This window comes from Alternaria conjuncta (assembly GCF_024043145.1).
Source record: "Alternaria conjuncta strain BMP 0040 chromosome Unknown scaffold_3, whole genome shotgun sequence".
Classification (NCBI taxonomy): domain Eukaryota; kingdom Fungi; phylum Ascomycota; class Dothideomycetes; order Pleosporales; family Pleosporaceae; genus Alternaria; species Alternaria conjuncta.
This window is the reverse complement of record NW_026250092.1, coordinates 2385445-2406125: the sequence shown is the minus strand read 5'-3', so window position 1 is coordinate 2406125 and position 20681 is coordinate 2385445. Positions and strand designations below refer to the sequence as shown.

At 52.7% G+C, this 20681-nt stretch overlaps 9 protein-coding genes across 9 annotated transcripts; 6 read left to right on the top strand and 3 right to left on the bottom strand.

Moving 5' to 3' along the window:
- Positions 1–358: 358 nt before the first annotated feature.
- On the bottom strand, positions 359–630 carry J4E85_002787 (uncharacterized protein; the record flags this gene model as incomplete). Its single annotated transcript, XM_051467061.1, has 2 exons — positions 359–391; positions 442–630. The coding sequence occupies 2 exons, from the start codon at positions 628–630 to the stop codon at positions 359–361; spliced, it is 222 nt and encodes a 73-aa protein (XP_051329916.1).
- A 171-nt stretch (positions 631–801) lies between these two features.
- J4E85_002786 (uncharacterized protein) lies at positions 802–1698 on the bottom strand (the record flags this gene model as incomplete). The annotated part of the gene is made up of 1 exon (XM_051467060.1): positions 802–1698. The coding sequence occupies one exon, from the start codon at positions 1696–1698 to the stop codon at positions 802–804; it is 897 nt and encodes a 298-aa protein (XP_051329915.1).
- A 387-nt stretch (positions 1699–2085) lies between these two features.
- On the top strand, positions 2086–2772 carry J4E85_002785 (uncharacterized protein; the record flags this gene model as incomplete). The annotated part of the gene is made up of 2 exons (XM_051467059.1): positions 2086–2267; positions 2313–2772. The coding sequence occupies 2 exons, from the start codon at positions 2086–2088 to the stop codon at positions 2770–2772; spliced, it is 642 nt and encodes a 213-aa protein (XP_051329914.1).
- A 180-nt stretch (positions 2773–2952) lies between these two features.
- J4E85_002784 (uncharacterized protein) lies at positions 2953–4529 on the bottom strand (the record flags this gene model as incomplete). Its single annotated transcript, XM_051467058.1, has 3 exons — positions 2953–3031; positions 3324–3424; positions 3588–4529. The coding sequence occupies 3 exons, from the start codon at positions 4527–4529 to the stop codon at positions 2953–2955; spliced, it is 1122 nt and encodes a 373-aa protein (XP_051329913.1).
- An 897-nt stretch (positions 4530–5426) lies between these two features.
- J4E85_002783 (uncharacterized protein) lies at positions 5427–6420 on the top strand (the record flags this gene model as incomplete). Its single annotated transcript, XM_051467057.1, has 4 exons — positions 5427–5499; positions 5548–5648; positions 5697–6168; positions 6221–6420. 4 exons carry the CDS (start codon positions 5427–5429, stop codon positions 6418–6420), a joined length of 846 nt encoding a protein of 281 aa, XP_051329912.1.
- Positions 6421–8122: 1702 nt separating this feature from the next.
- J4E85_002782 (uncharacterized protein) lies at positions 8123–9082 on the top strand (the record flags this gene model as incomplete). Its single annotated transcript, XM_051467056.1, has 1 exon — positions 8123–9082. The coding sequence occupies one exon, from the start codon at positions 8123–8125 to the stop codon at positions 9080–9082; it is 960 nt and encodes a 319-aa protein (XP_051329911.1).
- A 3749-nt stretch (positions 9083–12831) lies between these two features.
- On the top strand, positions 12832–14048 carry J4E85_002781 (uncharacterized protein; the record flags this gene model as incomplete). Its single annotated transcript, XM_051467055.1, has 3 exons — positions 12832–12862; positions 12961–13750; positions 13874–14048. 3 exons carry the CDS (start codon positions 12832–12834, stop codon positions 14046–14048), a joined length of 996 nt encoding a protein of 331 aa, XP_051329910.1.
- Positions 14049–14753: 705 nt separating this feature from the next.
- Positions 14754–15837, top strand: J4E85_002780 (uncharacterized protein; the record flags this gene model as incomplete). Its single annotated transcript, XM_051467054.1, has 2 exons — positions 14754–15143; positions 15190–15837. The coding sequence occupies 2 exons, from the start codon at positions 14754–14756 to the stop codon at positions 15835–15837; spliced, it is 1038 nt and encodes a 345-aa protein (XP_051329909.1).
- Positions 15838–16543: 706 nt separating this feature from the next.
- FDH1 (formate dehydrogenase (NAD+)) lies at positions 16544–18018 on the top strand (the record flags this gene model as incomplete). Its single annotated transcript, XM_051467053.1, has 4 exons — positions 16544–16567; positions 16638–16652; positions 16857–17107; positions 17154–18018. The coding sequence occupies 4 exons, from the start codon at positions 16544–16546 to the stop codon at positions 18016–18018; spliced, it is 1155 nt and encodes a 384-aa protein (XP_051329908.1).
- Positions 18019–20681: the final 2663 nt, after the last annotated feature.

Genomic DNA, 20681 nt, shown 5'->3' with positions numbered 1-20681 from the left:
CCGGATAAATACGCGTCAGAACCCACCGTCTCACACCACAAAAGCTGAGCAAGCCAGCAAAACCCACCGAATCGAGTCAGGATTTCACGATCTCGAGCTAACACGTCATAGATTCACGGGTAAATAAGCATTCGCGCGCCGGCTCTTGGGGTTGGCAAAGCTTGAGTATTACACCGGGGCAGACGGACAGGCACCCATATCATACTGACTATCTATTTGCTACTTATGCGTATATTCCAGGCTACAACATTGAAGGCGAGCGCGACAGGTGGGTGCTGGCTGAGGTGATGTAGGCGGCACGCGCGGTTGTGATGTTGACCCCGAAGGGTGCTGCGCCTCCGAAGTGCATCTCGCTGCACTATTCCGCGCGAGAGGTGTCGTTCTTGAGGATCTGAAATAGTCAGAACCATGTACCATTGCACTACATAATCTATCACTTACATTGTAGGCAGCGAGGAGGTCCTCGTAGTCCTCACGCCTCACCCAGCCGTCACGCTGGTAGGCGCACGCCTCCTCCGCGATCTCCAAAATGCGCTTTTCGCGCACGTTTCGTCGCCGCTGGAAGTACACGTAGGCGCCCAGCCGAAGCGACAGCATCACGAGGATCCCGAAGACCCAAACGTTGCCCATTTTGATGTTTGGGGACTACGTAGTGCGAAAAACGAAAAAAACGTCGAAGAAAAAAAGGCGAGGAGATTTCAAGAGATTTGAGAGACGTTCGTTGCTACAGGAGAAATGCGGACATGCCTACGATGCAGTTTTATGGAGGCTACCAGTATACTCCTTCCACAGATACTCGGCTCACGACTTCTTCGTCCCACGCACTACCCACAACGGATCCAAGTGATCTGGAAGTCGCTGCGAACTCACAAGCACCGTTCCCTGATCATCCGTGACGCGCATGCCATTTTCATCCCTCGCGCAAAGATCCACTATCTGCACATCCTTCCATCCCGCGAAATGCAGGTAATCGCCCACAAACTCGAGTCGCGAGCGCTCATCTAGCATCATCCATCTTCTCACGACCTTGTTTGGAAAGCACCGGTTGCTAATAACGAGATGAACGCTTCCACCCTCTTTCGTGGCCTCCAAAAGTTTCTTGCAAACCTCCAGCGGGTTGTTAAGGTAGTCGATGCTGACGACGCACGTTGTTGCGTCGAATTGTAAATCCTGTCCGTTTTCCCATGCAGTGCGTACGTCGTGTGGTGGTTTGTTCAGGTCGAGCACTCGCCAGCGAGCAGGGCCCTGGAACACGCCATTGACTGCCATTTCCTCCTCATTGAGTCCCACGCCATAAACTTCCAATTCTCCCTTCTGGATGGCTTCCTTGACCGATAATGGGTAGAACGACTTCCAACTTGTGCACATGTCCATTATTCTCCCAGTCTTCGGTAATGCGGTATCGTAGTACTGTGTCAACCGCGCAATTGACGGGTCATCGATATGCGTAACTAGTCTGGGTTGTCGGTAGAATACGCCATCGTCGTTTTCATCGTATCGCACGAAGTCCGAGTCGGTATACGGCCAATTGTCGTATGTCGGGGCATACGGTGTTGCGGGAAAGGTTGCGGAAGTCATGTTTGCGACGGTGTAGCCGGCGAAGAAGTTGAAGGGGATGGAGCGGTCAAGTGACGAGTATGCGCGCCATGGGGTGGCGAAGTTTGGTTTGAGGTTGCGAAGATAGCGAGGGAGGGACATGGGTTGATGATATCAGGGAGGGCGAGGCATTGGAAGTTTGCTGGTAAGGCGCGTTCGGTTGGTGTGGGTGAAATACGGATGATGACGTCATGACACGCGGACTCACGTGCCGACGCGAAGTGCAATCCTATGACTTACCACTGCCGCCTCGTCAAAGGCTCTAGCATACATTGAGTCTTCGTTCATTGGGGGATACGACATGTATCTAGTCGGTGGTTGCAGTCGAACTGGCCCCCACGACATTATGAGCGCCTCGCTGCAGGTACGGGTCGGCTATTCCGAGCATCGGAACTGGTATCCCGAGCTTGCGGGGTATCTCCATCCACTACCATAAAACTATCTTGACGATGATGATCAATCTTCGAATGTTTGCGCTCTTGTGTCAAAATGACAGCCATTCTCACTACTGCTAGACTAGTCTTCAAGGACTCAGCTGCCAGGCAAAAGGCCATCGACGCGTTTCACAAGATCATCGAGTTCACGACACCACACGAGCCGGAGGTCTTGCAGTATGTCTGCGCATTACCGGTGGACGATAGTTCGCGGACTGAGATATATATGATTGAAGAGTAAGTTCATAAATGAATGGACAACAATGTCGCTCACCATGCTAGATACGCAAACCAAGCAGCAAGTGATGCGCATCTGACTACCAAGCCTGTACAAGATCTCATACAACTCTTCACCACCGGAGATGTCCTTGCTCAGCCACCAGAAGTCCACAACTGCCCGATCATCACCAAGAAAACATCATCACCAGTACCAATCTCATCAAGTCCGGCCATTGTTCTCATGAACATTCCCTCCAAACCGGACGCATCCGCCACCAAAGAGGCCGAAAAGTGGAGCGAGCTGTCCCAGATCGTGATGAAGACCGTGAAAGGCGTAAACTCGTTCACAGTCGTCGAAGACCGAGGAGCGAAAAGTACACGTGTTGAATGCGTACTGCAGAGTTGGGATTCGGTTGCCGCATACCAAGAGTTCATGGTTGATGGCCGGAGAGATGGGGCAGATTTGGTGAAGATCAGGCCGACTGATGGCTTTACTGGACGTGATAGTTCGAGCAAGTTGTGAATGAGAAGTCAGAGAATAGCAGCGACCCAAGAACTTGTCACGACTATCCACTCTGCTCATGAGTCCGACTCTTCGTCTGCGTGATCCACATGTCAAGCCAAAAATCGTGAACTGGCGATCCCGCCTGACTAGCCCCGCGAGTCAAGCGTCGTTGCCCATATAAATGATGCCAGTAGTCGCCTAGATCTGCTCTCGTCGTGCCGTGTATGCCGTATCGTCGCGGGAGAAGGTCGGCAAACCATCCGAAGGATCGATGAGGCTAGAATGAGGTGTTAGTGTATGGAATTGGATAATCGCTGGACATCAAACACTGGCGATAGCAGACTGACGCACTGCAGAATGATGAAGATGTTTCTAGTGTTGAACCCAGCTAGCTATGATTTCAAGAGTCCTAAAACTTCTTCGTCTCCCCGATGCGACGCATGATCATTTGTTTGTTGGTGCAAGACGCTGGCGGTGAAAGCCAAAGTTCAACCCTTCGTGAGGCTCCGTTGTGTTCAACCCAGCAATGTAGTCGACGAGGACAGGTGTGACCGCGGTACATGCAATACCCTGGGGAGCGTACGACCTCGGGCCAACTAATGTTATGATTGATGGTCTGACGTGCATAACCCGTCATCCTGGAAATGAGCCATCCTTTGTCTGGGACCGCCTAGTGCACGCTTAGTCCCGCGCGTCTCTTTATTGATATTGGTAGATTGGAATTCATGATCGGCCTTGGCGAATGTCCACTACTGGAAGGGAGATCGATACCTCCTGGATGAGGCGAGGAATTACTGGAACCAGCAGAGTCTTATAGGGAAATAGCAACGTACCTTATTCCAAAGAAGATTGTTCACTGTAAGTGTATCTTCTGGTCCACCATCGTAATCTCTGGTGCTAGCATTCAACTCCATGACGAGACCTGCGTTAGGTGCCTCTTTTGCCTCCCCTTCGCTTCTCATAATGCGCGATTCCTCAAGCTTCATCCGTAGCCACAGGCCTTTCTGGTTCCCCTCCGCTACTTGAGAGAGACACCATTTGTAGAGTTCGGCAGAGTGTCGTGGCCGTCCAGGTCCACGCCGAATGTTTGCAGCCAGTATTGTGTCATAGACGATGGAGCGGTCGCAGCCAGCTTCAATAACAGCAAATCTCACTGTGTCCAGGTCGGCAGGTCGGCCTAGGCGTCGATTGTGGTTGAACAGCTCTACTGCCTCAAGATTGCGTTCCAGCACGGCATTCTTTCTTGCAGCGACAGCCGCGTGCGCAACTTCAGGGTTCGTCCAGTCGACAGTCATCGCTGTAATCCAGAGTAAGAATCGTAAGAACTCGACTTTGTCTTGGGTCCACGAGCCCGTGAATAGCTTCTTCGGTAGGCGTCCCTTCACAAACGCGAGCCGAGGGAAATGACTTCTAGAGAAGACCATCTGGGTGGCATCTTCGAAATCGGGCGGCCACTGCGCATCGAAGCAGCCTTCATCTGTCGTCAGGCCACAGAGACATCCTGCGGGTTCAAATCGTCGCACGATCCACGACCTGAAGAAATCCCAGGTCATCCATCTGCTGGCGAAGATGAAGGTTTGAGCCGCAGATTGCTCGGCGCGCTTGCCTCGTACCTCAGTGAGGTAGTAGTCGCATGTTGAGTTGTAGATGTATTGGGATGAAAGTCGTGCTGCGATGTGATGCGAAGCTTGAATGAGCGCAATGTTGTGACCAGCGGCAATGAAGATGGGTTGGAGAAGCTCGACGGGTAGACACTCGATCGGGGCGAGACCCATTTTGTGGATGAACAGCAGGACAGGTGAGGTGAAGGTGAGAATGAAGCAGTCGCTGATTCGCAAGGAGCCAAATACCACGAGGCTGAAGTTGTAAACGTGTTCCTGAAAGACGTCGACGCCGCATCGTGAACAACTCGGTGTTGCATTGGTCCGACTAGGCAGCGACCCCCGCATTTGCCCATTGAGGTATGCCGCTAATTACCCCACGCGGTGCTAGCGCGGTCGCGGGTGTCATCCGAGGCTCGCACCCTCCCATCGCGACAACATCACCACCTTCTTTTCGACACCAACCTAGGGTACAGGCGCACCAATACTTCTCCCCTAGATTACGCGATATATCTTTCGCGAAAACAGGTCTCACTTCACTACGCGCGTTCAACGCGAGACCGAACTGCATCAATTGAACATTCACCACGATTGCGCGTTATGATACTGATGTTAGGTGCGCGTCGACCCCGGCCTGAATTCACCTGCTCAGAACTCTCAGTATGTCATAAACAGTAATGCGTGTCTTGAGATGATTCGCAGTCGGGCTATCTTTTCCAACATTATGCTCTGAAAGCCAGTAACCCAGATTTCACACTCTCCAAGGAGCACTCATATCGACAACCAAAGAGCTCGAAAGATGCGTCTTAGTTACAGGCCGACAAAATGAGCAATGTCTGTCGATAGCGAATGAGATCAGCTTTTCTGAAACCTAGCGACGTTAGGGCGGGGTATTTTCCGGCATTACAGCGGGCACAGTCATGCATCACCTTCAACCTGTAAGCTCCAACGCGTCGCTGTCACTTCGCGGAGCTGCGGTATCTCCGTCCGTACCTCGCGCACTCTCGCTACAACAGTACCGCCTACATAAGGTAGAGCTTGAATTAGCTGCCAATACACGAACTCTCCATCATGGCTGATTTCGACCCGAATATTTTATTCAATGTGAAGGGGCTAGTGGCTGTGGTCACGGGCGGAGGAACAGGTGGGAATACAGCAAATCTTGAGAGGAGAAGCGCTAACCTATGATCAGGTATCGGATTGATGATAGCGCAAGCACTCGAAGCAAATGGTGCAATCGTGTATATCCTGGGCCGCCGAGAGGAAGTGTTGAAGCAGGCAGCCACTACGGCGGTATGTTCGTGGAACGACGTGCTCGACTATGCTAACACGTTATCTTAGAAACACGGAAACATACACTACTTCAAGACCGATGTGACATCCAAGTCCGATCTCTTCGCAGCGGTCGATCACATCGCTGCCAAATCCGGCTACGTCAATCTTGTTGTCGCCAACTCTGGCATCCAAGGTCCAACACTGAAAGGTTTGGAAAAGGGTGCGTCAATCACCGAATTTCGCGACCACCTATGGAACTGGGATATGGACGAGTTCACGCAAACCTTTGCGGTGAATACTACTTCGGCTTTCTTCACGGTCGTCGCATTCCTTGAGCTACTCGATAAAGGCAACAAAGCCGGCAACATTGAGCAGAAGAGTCAAGTCATATGTATCAGCAGTGCGGGTGCTTTTAACCGCGTACCGATGGCGGGCTATGCGTATGCTGGCTCCAAGTCGGCAGCAGTACACATCATGAAGGCATTGGCGACGACGTTGGTGCCTTACGATATTCGCTCCAATGTACTCGCGCCTGGCTGTAAGTCCAAGCGTTCCCTTCCTAGTGCCTTTTGCTTACCAGCGTCCGACAGTATATCCTAGTGAAATGACCGCGAGCATGCTCAACCAGGAAACGTGGCCAAGAGACTTCATCCCCGATCAAAGAGCCGGTAATATAAAGGATATGGCGGGTGCAATACTGTTCCTCACGAGTAGAGCCGGAGGTTACGTGAATGGCAATGTTCTACTTACAGACGGTGGGCGTTTGAGCATCCTGCCTGCGACTTACTGAAATGGCAAGAGGACAATCCGCTTCCACTTTTCAGATCATAAGCCTGGTTGATTGCATTGTATATAGATATCATCGAGAACGTTTGTCATTGTAGGCTACAACCGATTCAATGCTCCAAGTACTCAAGACACGGAACCTAGTCTTCTATACGTTCTAAATGCGCACGCCAAACTGGGTCACACTCTTTTTTCAGACAGCCCAGCCTCCTAGTGATACATATGTCTAATTCTGTGGGTTGCCTACGGGCATTTAAATTTCCGGGACCCACACTCACGGTTGTGTTGCAAGCCTCACATTGTACTGGCACGCACAATCGGCCTCGCGTTAGTCGCTCTAGGAAAGCAGGATCCGAGCTAGTCATGTGTGGACAAATCGGATGATCGATCCTGATGCATGCGTCGCGTATCTCGGACGCAAGTACATTGCGGGGATTGGGAACGTTGACTAGTGGCTTTTCGACTGTCAAGATCGGCTCGGGACTCGGAAAGATCTGCCAAAGTTGCGTATAGCATTCCCTGCAGCGGAAATATATATTGTACCATCCAGGACTTTGAGTATACAGCTCGGCCTCTGCGCTGATCAAATCCCGCAATTCTTTGAAATAGAAAGAACGATGCTGACAAGCTCGGAAAGGTCCGTCAATTGTCGCGTAGCATACACGTTGCCATGTGGGTTCCGAGATTGTTGTTTCGGGGAAGGCGGAGCGATCATGAAGACATGCGCAGCTGGCGCACCAGATGTTGGATAGTATATAGTGAAGGGCTGTCCTGGTGCGGTTCCGGTAGTGATCGTCTCTGAGAAGCCTGCTTCTCAGAGACGTCTTTTCCGGATTAGCGATTTTTGGGGAAGGCGAGGAGGCGACAAGTTGGCCGAGAATTTAGTAGAACTTTGTGCAGGACAATGCGAAACAGGTGGCGTCGACGTCGTGTAGATATCTTGAAATCTCCTTTACCATTTCGTAAGGAAGATCGTATATGCTACGTGCTTTGCCATTGCCGTGACCACTAAACCACGCGGTGGCTGATCCCAATAAATGGAGTAAGCGCGGTTTGACGTCGGTTGCGCCCCGCGCCCGGAACGAACGCCAGCGCGTGGAGCTTTCTGTGTGTAGCATGGCTGTGGTTGAGAGCAGCTGCGAGTTGAGAGTTGGCGCCTGAAACATCAGCGAGACTACTCATCGAGCCCAGCCGTGGTACACCGCTGACCAATGAACATGTGGCAGGCCTATGACTGTTGTGGAAGGCGCATGTAAGCTGCCAAGCCAGCCTCACTTCAACCCTGAACATCAACACTCCATCGCGCCAGCTCTTTCACGAGAATTGCAGCTATTGCGTAACTAACAATACCTCATTCAGTCGTTTACCAATCTCGCAATGCTGCTCTTGGTCAACGTGACTTCCTGGTTGGCGCCGTTACTCGGCGCAAATAGCTGGATCAATTGGGTTGACCAAGTTCTACCACCGCAACGGGAGTTCTTCTACGTTGGCGGGGAGTATCAGAATCTGTCAGTAAGTCACGCGACACTCACGGTCGCGCTTTTCCCACCCAAGTACGTATACTACACCCAGAAGAGATACGCTGCATTTTACTCCGACTTACTGCAAGACATAATTTCGTGTATAACTTCGGGGTGCAGTATCCTGTCTTCCTGAATTCTCCGTAAATGCTGACTGTATAGATAGGAAGCACGACTGCGCAATACATGGTCAATCAGATCTATGTCGAGAAGCTCACCCCGGCAAAGCCAACCCAAGACTATCCCCTCGTGTTCATGCACGGAACTGGTCAGACTGGAACAACCTTTCTCGATACACCAGATGGTCGGCCAGGCTGGGCTTCGTTCTTCTTATCGCACGGCTATACTGTCTACCTGAGCGATCAGCCATCGCGCGGTCGTTCTCCCTGGTTGCCGAATACAGGCACGATGAAAAGCTCCAGTACGGCGCTCATCGAGCAACTGTTCACTTCAACCTCATCGCATAGCCTCTGGCCGCAAGCACAGTCGCACACCCAATGGCCTGGAACAGGGAAAGCAGGCGATCCGACATTTGACGCCTTCTATGCGTCTCAGGTTCCATACCAAGCCGACAATCTGATATCCGAAGCCGAGAACGCCAAAGCGTACACAGCTCTTCTCGACAAGATCGGCGGCCCGTCGCACATCATCTCGCATAGCCAGGCCGGTGCCTATGGATGGCGTGTCGGAGACCTCCGCCCTCATCTCGTCAAGAGCATCGTGGCCCTCGAACCGGCGGGCCCTCCATTCATCGGAAGGATTTTTGGATCAGGTCCTGCGCGACCTTTCGGCATCACAGAGCTAGAAGTTGCTTACGAACCGTCCGCAGGGCCCAACGCGACGTACATCCAAACTGTTGTTGTCCCTGCAAAAGACGCTAATTCGAGTGAATGTATCATGCAGGATGAACCGGCGAAGCAGTTGGTGAATTTGGCGCAGATACCGGTGCTGACAGTGACGTCAGAGGCGAGCTACCATGCTGTGTACGATCATTGCACGGTGGAGTACATGCGACAGGCAGGTGTGGACGTGGAGCACATGAAGTTGAGGAACGAGGGTTTTCATGGCAATGGACATATGTTCTTTATGGAGAAGAACAGTCTAGTGATCGCTGAGAAGGTTTTGGCTTGGTTGCAGAGGCACTGAGCTGAGGGAAGAAGCGTGCAGCCCACATTGACGTTGGACCACCTACTTTATATGTATTAATCCTGACGTAGACTGTAAACCTGTCTAGACTTTATTTTGTATGGGGTGCGAACGTAGAACACGTGAACACCTGCAGCATGTGGTTTCGAGCACGTTTCGTGTGATGGGAAGGAACAGAGTGCGGTGGCTGGGAGATGATCGACCAGATGACGGCTAGCGCACCCCAGAAGAGACTAGTCTCCGCAGCCCCTTCCCTTCCCCATTCAGATGTCGCACCTTCTCACCTCCTCAACATCCATCACACGATAACCCCAGTCGCACAACGCGTTTTCTTTCTGTCTATTCGCGTTCGGTCTGCCGCATATTTAGATCTTCATCATATCAGCACGTATGCGCAATCTGCCTCCAAATGGAACTCGAACAATGGTCCCGCCCCAACTCATGCTAGCCTGGCCACTCACAGCCGCCGCAAAGCAAGTGCTACCGGAACAAGGACATGGTCGCGAATGATACGCATTCTGGCTACGAGCACCGTCGCTCGAATCCGAGCTTACACACAAATCTCATCGAGCATGACCCATGGTAGATTGAATGCTAATCTTTGCTAATCATTTTCCCACTACAAAGATATGCTAGGGACTCACTAACCTTTATCCTATCTTCGACTCTGCCAGAACCTGTCGACACATGAATATCAGCAACCCCATGGCAACGTTCCGCCGGTGGTGGCGCATGGAGCCAAGGCAGCCTTTGCAAAACCATGGACAAGTGCAGCTACGCAACCCTGCACCGCAGCACGCTTTTGTTCCTCGACCGATGAGCATGACATCAATCCTTTCGGATTCCTCCAACGACGAAGACCCGCCGCCCTATGAACAAATCCAGCCCATCCTTTCCGAAGCGCTATTCAATCTATGCGAGCACAAGGCCTTCACTATGACTCATCTGCGTAGCCTTCATAGCAAATACGGACCTTGGCTATGTCGATGTAGCCGCCACAGTTACGCAAAGCAGGGCGTAATGCCTCCCTACATCGAAGTAGAACAGGGCTCCAACCGTGCAAAAGCCGTATCGCATTTCCTTCTCTTGTATCGCCCCGAGGGCGTTCTGTTGTCTCTACAAGACGTGCAGGAGGCACTCACTGCCTGGAACAGGCCTGTCTGCGCACACCTCAAGATCAACGACATACACGTCTTCTCATCGTTGACGAAGCATTTACATCTTCCTACCGAATGCTTTCGAAGAGATCTCAACATGGATGGTGAACATGAAAGGCGAGGCAGCGAAAATATTTTGCAAACCAAGAGTATAGATCTACTGAGGGAGGCAGAAGGGCATTGTGGTGAGCTGCATTGCGACACGTACTTCGGGTTGGAATGGATTCGTGACGGTGGTGGGATTGGGTTTTGGGTAATTCGACGCTTGGGAACCATATGATCATCTAGCGCTGGAGAGCTCGACCTGTGAGTCGCACGCTTAGCTCAAACTTCAGCCTGGCAACTACAACGCGCAAGCTGAAGTCACTGGAAGCTATTTTGGCCTACGTAGCCGCCACGCGCATCACCAGCGGTCACGACAGCGTTCGACCCACGCACACAAGACTCGCAAGAATACCCCCATTCCAGTCATTATACCGTTATAATTCGAGGCCGACGCGATCAGCCTTCCACACTCCCTGGCGCAGGTCGACTGGGTCTATTTCCAAAACTACGTCAAGGAGCAGACATATTGAAAGAACTGCATACAGAAATTACCAAATCCAACCCAGGCGTATACGTAGCCACCGCCAGCACACTTTCTTCCAGTGTGAAGTACTCGAATGCGGTATATAAGCTCTCGAATCCACGCTCTTTTGCTTCTCCACAACTACCACTACCACTACTACATCAAGCAATACTACCAAAACCACACTACCAGTTTCAAAAGCCTACCAAGTTTCTCAACAAATCCCCTCCCAATTCAACTACCACTTCCGCATACCACCGTACTCAAAAGAACCCTTCCTCGAACCACAAAACATCACCATGTGCACCTACGAACCAGTGTTATACATGGGCTGTGGCCATTCCAAGAACGAGTTCGTCAAATCCTGCCTAGGAAAGAGAAACGGATTCGCGTGCTCAGAGCCAAATTTTCTTAGGGCGAGAAGGAGCACGGGGAAGTGCAATAACCCCTGCAGATGATTCAGGAGAGAGCGATGAGGAGAGGTGGATAGCGAGATGGAAAGTCGATTTGTACGATGTATGAGATAGGAAATGAGATAGTGGATGGATGAATGAATGAATGAATGAATGAAGGAATTGATGAATCGTGTATGATCTGCTTTCGCTATGGTTTGCTGTGATGATTGCCCGTATTCAGGGTATGATATTGGTATATGTGAGTAATAAGGGTACAGTGAAGCCCACCCTGAGATAAAGGTCCTGGCAGAGTACATGACTCAGGTTGGAGCGTTTACTCTAGGTTGCAAGTCCACGTATCCTCCAGGAATAAGTCTTAAATTTGGGAATACGGTGTCGCTGCGGTCGCCACTTGATCAAACCGAGCGTTCTGATCGTGCGTTCTCAGGAATAGTCACAATATGTCAACATATCCACGTTTGATGCTTCAATTATCAACGATCATGAAGACACGATCAACCATTCGTGGAGCTGCATTCCAACGAACATCTCCCTGTGACAGCGGCATGAATGTATAAAGCCTTCGAATTCCTTTTTTGATACACAAATCATACATACAGCAAAACATCAACCTCCATCGTACCAACCATCCATTATCAGCAGCACAATATCCAACACACCCCCAAGCACACCATACATCAAATCCAAAGCCTCACACACCATCCCCCCAACTCCTCTAAAACCATCATGTGCCGAGTCCACAAAGTCATCTTCAACGGTTGCGAGTACAAGTGCGAAGGCTCACGTACAATCATCACATGCCCGACCCGCTGCCCAGGGCATGCTTGTATAAACTGGACGAAGTCGGGCAAGGAAATTATTTAAGTAAGGGCTCTTCCGCTTTGAAGAATCGTCTGTGCGAGACAGGAGCTGACCTGGTAACAATCGTTAGGTTGTCGATAAATGCTCAGGTCATGGCGGGCCGGTAGAGATCACGGAGGAGGTTGAGAAGAAGTGAGGCAAGTCTGATCGGTGGTTGGAGTGGAAGAGTTAGGTGGGAGAGGTGATTGAGCGGGATGGGTGAAATGAGAGAGATGGATGGATGGGATCTGTTACGAGCGATGTTCAGCTGTTGAGTGTGCAGCGTAGTCAGAATGGAATATGCCAGTTGTATTCGACCGCCGATGTGTCTTGACTACTCGGGAAGGTACTCGGTGCCATGTGTCTTTGCAGATGTTGATGGAATATACAGCGCAATGCTCCAGACCCTAATGTTAGTGGAGTGACTTTGAAGAGTCCCCAGTAGTGACATGCGCGGCGTCGCTCAAGATAAGAAGATAGCGGGAATGGGATGAGACAGTGTGTGGTCGGATGCGGTCGGCTCAGATATATTGTATGTTCGGTGTATATTCATGTACCGGCTGCAAGATGTCGAAGCAGACAAGAAGCGTACTCTCACCTCTCACCATGACGTATGCGCAAGCGAAGGCGACAGCAGAGACTGAAAGTCGCGTAAGTCAAAAAGCTTGCTCCGTCATCGCACGGATAGCAAACGCTCATAGGCGGGTCGTGCCTGCCTATCTCAAGCTCTCAACACCTTCAACCTGCATCACCCACCACACCATCGCCATGGAACTCGGTATAATCCCCACATCGCCAGGTAAGTTGGAGTGCTTCGGCATCCCGTCGAAACAGTCGCGCATGCTGTACCAGGCATGCGCATCCATATGATATCCGCGACGCTAACAACTGCTGTAGTAGGCAACGAGTACTATGAAGTACGCGCCATTCCCGGAAAAGGCTACGGATGCGTCAGCCTCAAACCCATTCCGCGCGGTACACGCATCCTCGCGGAGGACCCCCTCCTGATCGTCCCGGTCGGCGACTACATGCTCTCCGATGTTCAGAAAGCCTTCGACAGCCTCACCCCTTCGCAACAGACACTCTACTACACACTTCACTCCTCACACGGCCAGGATCCGAATAAATGGCCGTCGCGCATCCACGAATCAGTCCCACCCCAAGAAGTTCTTCGAATCAAGGAACAACACAAAGCGCGAACCGATCCCTCACCAAGTCTGATCAGTATATTCCAGACAAACTGTATGGAGATGAATGCTGGCGCCGCAGTATTCCCGCACGCCGCCCGCTTCAACCACTCTTGCAACCCAAACGCCTGCTTCTCTTGGAACGCCTCCATCGGCAAAGAAACCATCCACGTCATGAATCCCATCGCCGCGGGCGAGGAGATTACGCTATCTTACTGCGACATGATCCACGACAAGTCGCTCCGCGCGTACGAGCTCAAACACTACGGCTTCACCTGCGATTGCCCGGCCTGCAGCGACGATGAAGAGGACGAGACAGCGTTTGGATACCAGAGTGCAGAGCGGCGATTCCGGTTACAAGAGCTGGAGCGTGAGACGAGGTTCTTCCGTGGCGCAAACCTGGAAAAAGGCGCACAGCGAGATGATTTCGTGAAGAAGCTGTTGCAGTTGGCGGCTTTACACAAGGCTGAAGGGGACTTTACCGCCAGACTGGCAAATGTGTAAGTGGCAGTCGGCGTGACTAATCCCAGGCTGGGATTTCGAAAATTCCACAACGGTTGTGGAGGCCATGTCGTCGTCAGAATGGGTTTTGGCTCTTGACGTGTTTGCTAACGTTTGGTCAGATTTCTCGATATTGCGCTAGTCTGTGAGCTCAGGGGAGACCTTGGTATGGCGGAGTTGACTGCGGGCAAGGCTGTGGAGGTCAAGAGGGACTGCCAGGGGGTGGACTTCCCCAACTACAGCAGGTATACTGACGTGCTTCATCGGATCAAGACAAAGGTGGCTTTGAAGGGCTGACGGGAGGTGGGGCTACATGGGGCTCTGGATCGGGAACGGGCGTATGGCGGACTGTATACTATCATAAATTAGGAAGTGCTTCTTAGCAACGGCGATGATAGACAAAATGGAAGCGAAGGATGAAGTGCGAAGCCACCCGTCGTGATGTTGTTCCAAGAATATCGCTAGCGCACCTGCAGCCGCCCCTGCGCGTACCCTGAGACACGGCAAGCCTCACGCCAACACGACTGACGGCTGCCAACGCGTCAAGCCCACCGCATCTTCCTTTATCGCGCAAGCAACCATGCGCAATGCGAAAAAAGAAAGAAGACCTAGCACTGGAAGCGGACGCCGCTATTCCACACAAGCATCACGACTAACACGACAGCGGGAGCTAACAGGCAGGTTTCAACAGGCGCTGACGTCGCTGCGTGTACCTGCGTCTCACAGCGCGTCGCAAGTCTGGCGGTGTTTCGGGTCTTTGTTCAAATATCCAACCCTTCCACACCTCGTGTACTTGCCGACATTCTATACTTGCTAACCGGTAGACTCCATTTACGCCCTTTCGTATCGAGAGTGCTGCGCCCCCCGAGCGATCACCATTTCAGCGGCCCTCTAGCTCCGGCCCAGCTGGCATCCGTGAGCTGAGTAACACCGGACAGAGATACATCACAACATACGCGCCCGACCTCCTGACTCACCTGTTGCAAACTTCCCACCGTCACCATGGAAGAGTCAGATAGCAAGAAGGCCGCCGAGGTGCCTGCGCCCATCGCGACTTCCGCACCGCCGCTGTCAACATCGCAACTTCCCTCACCACCCCACTCACAAACCGGCCACCAGGCTGATCCCAAGCTGTCGGTCGACGCCGCAGACAGTATGACGCCGCCGTTCTCACCGTCAAGCCAAACACCCGTCTTGCAGAAGGAACAGGAGGAGTTTGAGGGCACTGTCGACGTCAACAACGACATCCCCACCGACAAGGACCTGAGCAAGGTGGAGGATCTGCTCGTGTTGGATGCGCAAGGCCAGAGCAGGCCTTTCAAGGAGCTATACAAGGCGCCACATGTCGCCTCGAGACAGCTGATCATCTTCATACGGCATTTCTTCTGCGGCGTAAGTAGTACAATCACACCATACAGACAGAGCTGACACATCCCAGAACTGCCAGGAATACCTGCGAACAATCGCCTCCTCCATCAAACCCGACGACCTCCTCGCGCTGCCCACACCCACCTTCATAACGGTCATCGGCTGCGGGCGCCCCGAACTCATCCCCATGTACACCGAGATCACGGGCTGCCCCTTCCCCATCTACGCCGACCCCACGCGCAAACTGTACGATCATCTCGGCATGACGCGCACCTACAATTTGGGAAGCAAGCCTGAATACATGCAAACCCACGTCCTCATAAACTCCGTCCAATCCATCTTCCAATCTCTCGGCACCGGTCGCAAGGCGCTCAAAGGCGGCGACTTCAAGCAAGTCGGCGGAGAGTTCTTGTTCGAAAACGGAGAATGTACCTGGGCGCACCGGATGAAGACGACACGGGGGCATGCGGAGCTGTCAGAGCTGAGAAGACTGATCGGGCTGGATGACGCGAGGCCACCTGTGAGACGGAAGTGGAGTCATGATGTCAAGGAGGACAGTAAGGGCAAGGAGAGGAAGAGGGCCATGAGCTGGGGAAGACTGCGGAGCAAGAGTAAGGGTGGGAAGGACTTTTCCAGGGATGCGAGCAAGGGGTCGACGCCGGAGAGGATAATGGAGGAGGAGGAGCCGCGGAAGATGGTGGGTAGTCCGACGATATGAGTATACGTGTATGAGGTGTTTGGTGTTTGGTTCAACTTGGCTGCATGGTTCTCCTGGTGTTACTGGTATCTGTCTACTGTGCGTGGTCTTTTCTGTCGGCTCATCCCTACGATATCGGCAAATGAAAGCTCTTCAATTTCAGTCACACGTGCGCCGAACGATATGCTATCGATACAAGTCATCTCAACACCATGAATCGCATTGCTAAAAGCCGTATATATGTACATCACCCTGTCGTATACACCGTCCAGATCCGGCAAGTAGATCCGCCGCGCTCACATGCCGAGACCATGACATAACACCTCACTTTCTCCACAAGTGGCTAAGATGCCCGGCCCACGCACCATCCCAACCAATCACAGCGCAAAATCCAGCATCTAGGCTTGGAGCCGCCAACTCCGAGCCAGCTACGAGTTTGAGCCTCAAGTCGCGAGCGTTACGCGCAGCAGCACCGAGGCGCGTCCGACGAATCGAGGGCGAATGAGGGGCAATGGAGGGGCAGTTATGACGATTACCTATCACTGCGACCAGCCCCACAACGCCTCGTACAAAAGCTACCGGAGCCGCTCGAGCTTTCTGGAGTAGTGTGTTATTTCCCCTCCCGGTGACGGTATTCGTATATATAAGAGCTGGTACTTTGTTACTTCCTCTCGACACACGTTGAAACTCTACCCACGTACTACTGAACCGGGACATTAACGCTACAATGTCTGCTGATACCGTTGGAAAGGTATACTGAACCCCGCTCCTGCATTGCGAGCTGCGCGACGCGTTGAATTGCTGCTGACATTGTTATTCAGACTATTACCTGCAAGGTACGTACCTTTGAGCTTCTGCCTCCTACCGCGAAATCGTCATCGCGTCGTCCTTCATTCTTCTGAGCTTCAGATTCCATCATAAGGCTTGGCATGCGGATCCGCAGAAGATTCGCGATTCGCGATGCGTGATGACGCTGCTGTTACCGGCGAACGCGATCTCGGAAACAACAGCCGACGAATTGACGTCTGACATGACCACAGGCTGCAGTTGCTTGGGAAGCCGGCAAGGACCTCTCCATCGAGGAGATTGAGGTTCTTCCTCCCAGGGCACACGAAGTCCGCATTCAGATCTACTACACTGGTGTCTGCCACACAGATGCCTACACACTCTCCGGCAAGGACCCCGAGGGTGCCTTCCCTATCGTCCTCGGTCACGAAGGTGCCGGATACGTCGAGTCAGTCGGTGAGGGCGTCACCAACGTAAAGCCCGGCGACCACGTCGTTGCCCTCTAGTATGTCCATCCCTTCAAGTACTCCGTTCATATCTAACGTAAACAGCACCCCCGAATGCAAAGAGTGCAAGTTCTGCAAGTCCGGCAAGACCAACCTCTGCGGCAAGATCCGCGCCACACAAGGAAAGGGTGTCATGCCCGACGGTACCTCACGCTTCCGCTGCAAGGGCAAAGACCTCCTCCACTTCATGGGCACATCCACCTTCTCGCAATACACCGTCGTAGCCGACATCTCCGTCGTCGCCATTGAGGAAGACGCGCCCATGGACCGCACCTGCCTGCTCGGCTGCGGAATCACAACCGGATACGGTGCCGCCGTCATCACCGCCGGCAAGAACGGTGTAGAAGAGGGATCCAACGTCGCCGTCTTCGGTGCTGGCTGCGTTGGTCTGTCCGTCATCCAAGGAGCGGCCAAGAACAAGTCTGGCAAGATCATCGTAGTCGATGTCAACGACGCAAAGGAGGAGTGGGCCAAGAAGTTCGGTGCGACACACTTCGTCAACCCAACCAAGCTCGGCAATCAGTCCATCCAGGAGAAGCTCATCGAGATGACCGACGGAGGCTGCGACTACACATTCGACTGCACCGGCAACGTCAACGTCATGCGCGCCGCCCTCGAGGCCTGCCACAAGGGCTGGGGTGAGTCCATCATCATCGGTGTCGCAGCCGCCGGCCAAGAAATCTCCACCCGCCCCTTCCAGCTCGTCACCGGCCGTGTATGGAAGGGCTGCGCATTCGGTGGTGTCAAGGGCCGCACCCAACTTCCCGGCCTCGTCGCGGATTACAAGCGCGGAGACCTCAAGGTCGACGAGTTCATCACCCATCGCCAACCGCTTGACAAGATCAACCAGGCTTTCGGTGACATGAAGGCTGGTGACTGCATTCGTTGCGTCGTCAACATGCGCGAATAACTACGCTCGGGCCCCACGCCTAGGTTGTGATAAGGTTGTGTTTTGAGCGGATTTCTTTCCTTTGTTAGATGTATCTACGACGCGATGCTGGGGATTAGAGAGCATGGCGAGGTGTTGATGATGTAGCATGAGTCGGCGTTGATGTACAAAATGGAATGAGATATGATACCATAAAATCTTTGATGTCTACATGGCTCTCGTTATTATCAGAGATCACATCGAAAAGCTGCATTTCCGAATACATGGTACTATTCCTGTCGATTCCACCCAGTTCCGAAAGGTTTGTAGTCGGTCGGCATGTATCTGGAAATTTCAGTGGCTCACCCCAAAAGCATCGTATCCGGTAGGCATGATTCTAGAAATTCGTTTGGCGGCTTCCAAAAGGTCTGTAGTCCTCAAACATGGTTATGCGGTTTCGCTGGCCTGTCGGGGGTGAGATGTATGCCTCTAGGCAGTTTTGCCGTACCGCGTTGTGAGAGGGCCCGTGCACGCGAGCATATACTTCGAGGTTGCTCCTTCCTTCCTTCTTGAACATCAACGTTTCACTTTCACTCCCCTTTTTTCAAAATTACCAAACGACATGTACATGGCTGCGCTGCCTGTCCCTCCAAGAGGCGTTGGGACGAATCTTTGTCTTCAGCTTTTGGCTCAAAATACTTCAAGTATCTTATCATGTCTGCCTGCTGGCTTCCACTCGAAAACATCACGACCCTTCTATCATGGCTGTCTTCTGGCACCGAAATATCACGAAAGTCATACCATGTCTGCGGCTGTCTCTGCGCCTCTGATACCAACACATCACCAAAGCAACACGAAGGTCTCTACGACATCCGTCGTCTGTGGAAGGCTGACAGATGTATCGATGCCGCTGCGCCTCAACATACCTGTCATTCCGCCTGAATTTCTACAGCGACGTACCAGCATCGAAGAGCTCGAGCTGTGAGTCACGAACGGATGTGGCGGCCTGATGGTGACCCCCACCTTCGCGTCGACGTCTCTCACCACGTCATGCAATGTCTGGTCCGGCGGCGCACCCGCAGGATCGAGGGCTCGTCAAGCTCCGCAGAATGACGCGAGCTATGCTGAGGATGGTGAGACTCATCGTCGCATCGACACACTCACCACGACATGAAGCATTACTGTCTTCTGCTGCTGGTCTCTCCTAACACACCTCACCACGACATGACGCTTTCGGTCTCTAGCGGTCCCTGGTACACCTCACCACGACATGCATCATCGCATTTCCTCATTGGTGATTTGCGATGACGTACTCACCTTACACACCTCATTGCCTCCTCTCTCCGACTCTGCCCTACAACGTACTCGCCTTACACACCTTATCCTCTGCGGCTGTCCGGCCCTCTTCCTTACCATGAAATAACGTCTTCGACGTATCGCAACCAAGCTAGCGGCGGACTTACGCTCAATAGCTCGTAACAACAAGGCTACTCGACTACTTACGCGACCCAGCTGGACAACTAGATCGTTTGCGAGCCCGACGGGTCCGCACAACACACCCCACCACGACAGGCAGCGGTATCTTCGCTCGTTTGTGGTCTGCAACGGCGCACTCGCCTTACACACCTCATTCCCGCACCGTCCGACCCTCTTCCTTACCACAGTCCTGTCTTCCCGCCTGCGATCGCATACATGGCTTTGGTTGGCTCCTTCCGCGACACATTTGGGCGTGACGGGTTGCGCGCACAAGATCGGGCAGCAATACTCGGCTTACACAGGGTCTATCCTCCGGTTCTCCCTGTCCAGACGCTTCCTCATACGCCTGGGGTGTCATCGATGGTTATGATCTTACACCCGTTGGCACCCACTTCATATGTGGTCAAGTTCCCCAACTTAGCACATACGACCATAGGACAATGAGAATTAGGCTTCCCGTCCGCTCAGCCATATACAAGCATTGTACCGGCGGATTAGTAGTTAGGTGGGTGACCACTAGCGAATCCCCGCTGTTGTATGTTTTTGCCCTCTTTTTTGCCATTTTTTTCTGGTGGTGGAGTCGGAAGGTGGGCGGTATGGGGCAACCTTTTTGCCTTCCGTGGCGCATTTGAGCGGCTCGACATGCGCATTGAAGGGGAAGCAGCAATACTCGCCTTACATGTCTGAAGATTCGGCGCCTGTTCCTGCAGTGCATGGCCGGGCAGCACGAGCTCAAGACTTGGTCTTCTCGCTGTTCGGCTTATCATTCTCACAGTCACTGCGTCTAGCCGATGGACTGATTCCGAAGCGAGCGCAGCAATACTCGCCTTACACATTCCGGCGGTTCGTGCGTCAAGATTTGGGGTTCTAGTGGCTGGCTCAACGGCACATCTGCTCGCTTTCGTCGCAGTCATTGTTACACCCTCCCGGTGCTGTGCATCCTACAAAGAGAGCTGCGCCTGGCCGAGGAGCTAACGGCGGAGCTTCGGGGGCGAGGGCTCTCCCATGACGCCTGACTTCTGAATCCCAGATATGCACGGCGAAGGAAGAAAGGAGCGGCCTGGCCGGTGGACTACTTCGAAATGCCATGGATCAATCACCACAAAAAGCCGAAGTTGACTGGTGGCAGGGAGAGCTATTTGGCCACGCTGAAATGCGACGACCTTGACGAAGAAGGCGGCCTGGCCGATGGATCGATTAGACGTTGTGGTTCGATCGTGCTTTCTGAG